This window comes from Tachysurus vachellii, chromosome 21 (assembly GCF_030014155.1).
Source record: "Tachysurus vachellii isolate PV-2020 chromosome 21, HZAU_Pvac_v1, whole genome shotgun sequence".
In the NCBI taxonomy this organism is placed as follows: domain Eukaryota; kingdom Metazoa; phylum Chordata; class Actinopteri; order Siluriformes; family Bagridae; genus Tachysurus; species Tachysurus vachellii.
Window position 1 is genome coordinate 19,036,049 of NC_083480.1, and position 7,555 is coordinate 19,043,603.

General features: G+C 42.8%; 1 protein-coding gene across 3 annotated transcripts in view; it reads left to right on the plus strand.

The window, feature by feature from the left end:
* The window catches only part of zgc:158376 (uncharacterized protein LOC100101643 homolog), an 18,248-nt gene extending 11,206 nt beyond the window's left edge, over positions 1-7,042 (plus strand). For all 3 annotated transcript variants that reach the window (XM_060857477.1, XM_060857478.1, XM_060857476.1), the window contains exons 7-11: positions 1-910; positions 2,153-2,316; positions 5,883-6,047; positions 6,142-6,357; positions 6,804-7,042. The exon at positions 1-910 is cut by the window's left edge. In XM_060857477.1, the coding sequence (XP_060713460.1) occupies positions 1-910; positions 2,153-2,316; positions 5,883-6,047; positions 6,142-6,357; positions 6,804-6,934 (1,586 nt within the window). In that variant the 3' untranslated portion in view covers positions 6,935-7,042. The remainder of the gene's footprint in view (positions 911-2,152; positions 2,317-5,882; positions 6,048-6,141; positions 6,358-6,803) is intronic.
* Positions 7,043-7,555: the final 513 nt, after the last annotated feature.

The following is a 7,555-nucleotide window of genomic DNA, read 5'->3' on the forward strand; positions in this document are numbered from 1 at the left end:
CCAGCTCCGAGTCGGACTCGGATTCTGACTCTGACTCCGATTCAGCGTCACCCGGCGGCGCTTCTGAACCGTCGTCCCCGGCGACGGCGTACAACTCCCGAGAGAGAGAGCGTGAGCGAGAGCGTGAGAGAGAACGTGAGCGAGAGAGGAATCGCCGTCTGGCTGAACTGGGCTTCAGTGCAAGTGACGACTCCGAAGGTGAGAGGACGGGAAACGAACAGGAACAGGAAGTGACATCAGAGGAAACTCAGCAACAACAGCAGCGCAGCCGCAAATCCGAAAACACTCTGAGGGGACGCAAACTGGTTGCAGTGACCGAGATTGAGGACGAGGACGCAGCAGGGGGCGGAGAGAAAAACAGAAAACCCGGACTGCTGACTCCGCCCTCTCCGTCAGCCCTTTCCTCCAGTCAGCACCAGCCTTCAATCGGCCACACCCACTCAGAGGGCATGTCAAAACGCAGCAACGGGCAGGAAGTGTCACGGAATGGGCGGACACGGATGGAGAAAGAGAACGCCAAGAGTAACAGTGGAGGCACTAATTCTAACGCTAATCATCGTCACCAGGCTAACAAGACAGGCCGAGCTGGAAAAATGCGGAGTGGAACGAAGCAGACTCCGGCACAGACGACAGGAAGCGGGACGGCAAACGGAGGAAACGGAGGCGTCCTCCTATCCAGTCCGGCGTCCCGCATTGCAGCCCAGCTGACGTTTATCTCTCCGCCCCGAGCGGTGCAGATGGAGAGGCACCTGGTGCGTCCTCCGCCTGCCTGCCCCGAGCCACACTGCCTCCTGCTGGACAGCGGGGCGTCTCACGTCCTTCCTCGAGACGTCTGGCTCAGAGTGTTTCAGCACCTTAACCACAAACAGCTGTGTGTCTGCATGAGGGTGTGCAGGACATGGAGCCGCTGGTGAGGCCTTTATTACCTACCACTTAGTAACCGCTGTCATCAGCTGTACACACGTTAGGAGAGCATCTGTACTCTCATAAACACTCCTCTCCTCTTTCTTGGTCACCTTGTTGATGATCAGCTTGTTTTTTTCTGCACAGTTTATCGTGTGCTAATCGTCCTGTGACCATCTCACCCATGGCGGTTTGTGATCGGCAGGTTTTATGGTTAAGTGAAATAGCTCACTGTGTTAAGGTGCTAGATTAGAGCATCTCTGTGCTTCCTCTCTTGCCTCTTTTCCACCGGAAAGAACCAGGTGCTGGTTCAGAGCTAGCACTGGTGCTGGTTCAAAGTTGGTTCCACTGGTGAACCTTCTAAGAACCCGTTTGCCTTTCCACCGGCTAGAGAGCATCAAGCGCAGAGTGTGACGTCACTTTATACGTCTCACGTGTCCCAGCAACTTTAGCGCAGCAGCGGCAAACACAAACACATCAACAATGGCGGATGTTGCTTTACTGTTAATATTCATGGCTTTGTGAACCTACATTAACGCAGCGAAAAAAACGTGTACGTGCAGCTCCATGTAATCTGTATAAACGGAGGTTGTAATCGAGAAAGTACATAACTTTATTTTATCATTAACACAGAAAAAAAGTTAGCCTTAGCATGTAGCTACTTACTATCATGTGTGCTGATAATGTATCATATCGCGGTAAAGTAAAAGTGTATTAAACATTAGTATACTTAAGGTATATTATCAAAGGCGCTAACAGTAGCCCCGCCCACAGCCCCGCCCACAGCCCCTGACACAAGCGGTTCTTAAGTGTAGACCAACAACGTTTTGGTGCTACTTAAGAACCACTTTTCCTGGTTCAGAGCCGGTGCTTTGGGTGTCGAAAAAGAAAGAACTGGTTCTAAATTAGGCTCCGAACCTGCACTCAAACTGCCTCGGTGGAAAAGGGGCCTCTGATCTGAAACTGTATGCTGATGTGTTGGATGTTCAGGTACTGAAGGATTTTAGTGTTCTTCTAAACTGTAAGCTTTCTCTGTAAACTCAGCACTACACACTTATTCATCACAGTGTAAATGTACAAGCGTTTCAGGTTACATCTGTGTACAGTTCTGTATGTGATAAATAAATGTCCTCATTTTATTTTCTATCATTTATTCTCTCGGTGATTTACAACAGCTTTTTATTATAAAAAAATTCTGAACACTATTATTTGTAATTCCCAATATATATATATTTGTGTGTGTGTTCAGGTGCTGCGATAAAAGACTGTGGACTCGGATCGATCTCAGCCGTCAGAAATCCATCACCCCCCCAATGTTGAGTGGTATAATCCGCCGCCAGCCCGTCTCCCTCAATCTGGGTTATACCAATATCTCCAAAAAACAGCTCATGTGGCTCATTAACCGCTTACAAGGTACAGATATACTACCTCCCCCCACCCCCACACACCCCCACACGCACACCCTCTCGCTCGTTCCATATCACCCCCTATAGTACACTAGGTAGGGTGTAGAACACAGGGGGTTTAGTGGGATCCAATCTTCATTTTGTTGATTTTTTTTCTTTACTAAAAAACGTTACACATTTTTTAATACATGCATGAAGAGAAAATCCTCCTTAATTAAAGTCAGATGTCACTCGTTATATTTCTGCTCAGACTTCACAACAACACACGCCTTTATTTAAACATTCTATACATATTGCTTTATATAAATAAACAAACAGTGCGTGTGTGTGTGTGTGGGCGCGCGTGTGTGTGTGAGATGGGGGACTTGAGTCATATGACTTGACTCGAGTCAGTTAAATCTGTTTTTGAACGCACACAAGAGTGTAATATAACCACGTGAAGCAGCAGACAAGCAGAGCAGAGGCGGAGACTGAGGGGTGTCCCTGACATCTGATTGGCCACACCAGGTGCCACCCCGAATTTTTATTTGATAGCATTGGAAGTTTGATGCTGATTGACATCTCATTTCACCATCAAAAGAAGTCTTCGTTTGACGTTTGGTCACGGCGCCGCTCAACATTTCAAATCCATCAATCAGTGACAATAAAGAGTTGAAAGAGAGAGAAGTTTACTGTAACAGTCTAATACTGTAACAGTCTAATACTGTAACAGACTAATACTGTAACAGTCTAATACTGTAACAGACTAATACTGTAACAGACTAATACTGTAACAGTCTAATACTGTAACAGACTAATACTGTAACAGACTAATACTAAAACAGTCTAATACTGTAACAGTCTAATACTGTAACAGACTAATACTGTAACAGACTAATACTGTAACAGACTAATACTGTAACAGACTAATACTAAAACAGTCTAATACTGTAACAGTCTAATACTGTAACAGACTAATACTGTAACAGACTAATACTGTAACAGACTAATACTGTAACAGACTAATACTAAAACAGTCTAATACTGTAACAGTCTAATACTAAAACAGTCTAATACTGTCAGTCTAATACTAAAACAGTCTAATACTGTAACAGACTAATACTGTAACAGACTAATACTGTAACAGACTAATACTGTAACAGTCTAATACTAAAACAGTCTAATACTGTAACAGACTAATACTGTAACAGTCTAATACTAAAACAGTCTAATACTGTAACAGTCTAATACTGTAACAGTCTAATACTGTCAGTCTAATACTGTGTCAGTCTAATACTGTAACAGTCTAATACTAAAACAGACTAATACTGTAACAGTCTAATACTGTAACAGACTAATACTGTAACAGACTAATACTGTAACAGACTAATACTGTCAGTCTAATACTGTAACAGTCTAATACTGTAACAGACTAATACTGTAACAGTCTAATACTGTAACAGTCTAATACTGTAACAGACTAATACTGTCAGTCTAATACTAACAGTCTAATACTGTAACAGACTAATACTGTCAGTCTAATACTAACAGTCTAATACTGTAACAGTCTAATACTGTCAGTCTAATACTGTGTCAGTCTAATACTGTAACAGTCTAATACTAAAACAGACTAATACTGTAACAGTCTAATACTGTAACAGACTAATACTGTAACAGTCTAATACTGTAACAGTCTAATACTGTAACAGACTAATACTGTAACAGTCTAATACTGTAACAGTCTAATACTGTCAGTCTAATACTAACAGACTAATACTGTAACAGACTAATACTGTAACAGACTAATACTGTAACAGACTAATACTGTAACAGTCTAATACTGTAACAGACTAATACTGTCAGTCTAATACTGTAACAGACTAATACTGTAACAGACTAATACTGTCAGTCTAATACTGTAACAGACTAATACTGTAACAGACTAATACTGTCAGTCTAATACTGTAACAGACTAATACTGTAACAGACTAATACTGTCAGTCTAATACTGTAACAGTCTAATACTGTAACAGACTAATACTGTCAGTCTAATACTGTAACAGTCTAATACTGTAACAGACTAATACTGTCAGTCTAATACTGTAACAGTCTAATACTGTAACAGACTAATACTGTAACAGTCTAATACTGTAACAGACTAATACTGTAACAGTCTAATACTGTAACAGTCTAATACTGTAACAGACTAATACTGTCAGTCTAATACTGTAACAGACTAATACTGTAACAGTCTAATACTGTAACAGACTAATACTGTAACAGACTAATACTGTCAGTCTAATACTGTAACAGTCTAATACTGTAACAGTCTAATACTGTAACAGACTAATACTGTCAGTCTAATACTGTAACAGTCTAATACTGTAACAGACTAATACTGTAACAGTCTAATACTGTAACAGACTAATACTGTAACAGACTAATACTGTCAGTCTAATACTGTAACAGACTAATACTGTAACAGTCTAATACTGTAACAGTCTAATACTGTAACAGTCTAATACTGTAACAGACTAATACTAAAACAGACTAATACTGTAACAGACTAATACTGTAACAGTCTAATACTGTAACAGTCTAATACTGTAACAGTCTAATACTGTAACAGACTAATACTAAAACAGACTAATACTGTAACAGACTAATACTGTAACAGACTAATACTGTAACAGTCTAATACTGTAACAGACTAATACTAAAACATCAAACTTCAGTAAGTTTTGAGATTTAAACATCAGGATTTAGTTTTCCAGAAAAATATTTTGAACGTTACGTCGCTATATAAATTGACGTTAGACGTTATTAACAGATTAATCAGACAAGAGATCGGTTCATTCCCCAGTTTAGCCATAATATACATAATATACCTAAAGTTGCCCTGGCCACCCCCCTGGCCACCCCATGTATAAAACTCACCACTGCAGAGTAGACTGTGATGTGGTGTGGAAGTCTGAGCTGGGTTCCTGTACAGTGTGAACATGGAGGTCTGAGCTGGGTTCCTGTACAGTGTGAACATGGAGGTCTGAGCTGGGTTCCTGTACAGTGTGAACATGGAGGTCTGAGCTGGGTTCCTGTACAGTGTGAACATGGAGGTCTGAGCTGGGTTCCTGTACAGTGTGAACATGGAGGTCTGAGCTGGGTTCCTGTACAGTGTGAACATGGAGGTCTGAGCTGGGTTCCTGTACAGTGTGAACATGGAGGTCTCAGGATTTTCTTCATGTACTCACCATGTTCTCCTTGGATATCAGATGGTTACAGTCTCTGTGGAAGCTGTTGTATAGCGACTGTAAGAGAAGCTTCGAGCTGAAGGCATTCACTTGCTTCCTTTGGGTTATTGTAGTTAAGACTGTTAGTGTCTTCGTCCTGTGTCGCTCCTGCAGCAGGATCACAAGTGTTGTTTTTGTGTAATGCTCAAAGTGAAAAGTTGAGACGAGGACAAATCTTCACTATGACTAGAAGAAAAGTGAAACAGCAGTACATTGTTATCTATCTATCTATCTATCTATCTATCTATCTATCTATCTATTTTATCTAATCTAATCTAATCTAATCTAATTGGTGTGTGTGTGTCAGGTCTGTTGGAGTTGAATGTATCGGGCTGTCCATGGTCTTCTGTCTCGGCTCTGTGTCAGACGGTTTGTCCCTGTCTGCGTCTGCTGGATCTGAGTCGAGTCGAAGACCTAAAAGATTCACACCTGAGGGAACTTCTGGCCCCGCCCAACTCTGACACGCGCACAGGTGAGTTCATTATCTTATACAATATTGTTATAAAACTGATCCCTCGTCACTGTTACCTGTACCGTATGTATTCCTTATGTGTGTGTGTTTGTAGGAGAGAGTAGGGGTGGGCGGTTCCAGAATGTTACTGAGCTGCGATTGGCTGGTTTGGAGGTGACGGATGCAGCGTCTCGGCTGCTGGTTCGATACCTGCCTCACCTGACCAAACTGGACCTGAGTCAGTGTGGACAAATCACAGACCAAACCATCAACACTCTCACATCCCCTATATCCCCTCTGAGAGAGAGTCTCACACATGTCAACCTCGCAGGTATACACACACACACACACACACACACACACACACACACACACACACACACACACACACACACCCTTAACACCGCTGGTGATAGATGATATTAAACATTAGCCTGACGGTCCTCCTGGTGGTCCAGCTCAGGATCAGAATCTAATATACAGACCTGGTGACCCACTGTGACCCAAACAGGGAGCAGTAGAAAGAACATCAGCACCACCAGTCTGACAGCTTGTGTGAGGACTGGTTTAGCACCAGTTAGCTAACTAATTAGCTTAAGTAATTATAATATAATAAAATGTACCAAGACTTTTTTTACATATAAACTATTTATAAACTGTGGCATTATTAATAAGGGGGTTGTGTCTTTTGTTATTGCTAATGTTTTCTCGTGTGTGTGTGTGTGTGTGTGTGTGTGTGTGTGTGTGTGTGTGTGTGTGTGTGTGTGTGTGTTGTAGGCTGTGTGAAGGTGACAGAGCAGTGTTTACCGTTGCTGAGGCGGTGTGCGTCACTGCAGAGCGTGGACCTGCGCTCGTGTGGCCTCCTCCCCCCTGAGACAGATGACAGACTGCTGCTGAAGAACAGCTAGACCCTCCATGCACACTACAGCCTACAGCACGCCGCCAAAAGAGACTCAGCCCACGGACCCAAGCATACGCACTCTGACGGGGCACCCGGGTGGGGGAGGGGTAGTGTGTTGGATCGTGGGGGTTCAGGGGGTAAGGAGGGGGTGGATTGGAGAGGGAGCGTGACCAATCACAAAAAAAAACCTTTTTCTTGCTGCAGTTGTTTATTTGTGAAAATGGACTTATGGACAAGCTAGCATGTACATATTCAGTATCGTGTGTGTGTGTGTGTGTGTGTGTGTGTGTGTGTGTGTGTGTGTGTGTGTGTGTGAGGGAGAGTTAGTGTTTTCTGCTAGGCAGCCCACCCATCATTCTCCAGGTCTGTCACAATTCCAACCTCCCTTACACCCTTCACACTCTAATGTATTTGAAACATTTGCACTATGTAGTGAACTCCGTACACAGAATGTATCCATCACTAGACAGGTTCTTCCCCAAAAACAACAACAAAAAACCTAAAGCAACCAAACACAAAAAGATGAGCCAGAGTCACAGACTGATGGAGTCAGGGTGGGCTGGTGTGTGTGTGTGTGTGTGTGTGTGTGTGTGTGTGTGTGTGTGTGTGTGTGTGTGATGTAAACAGT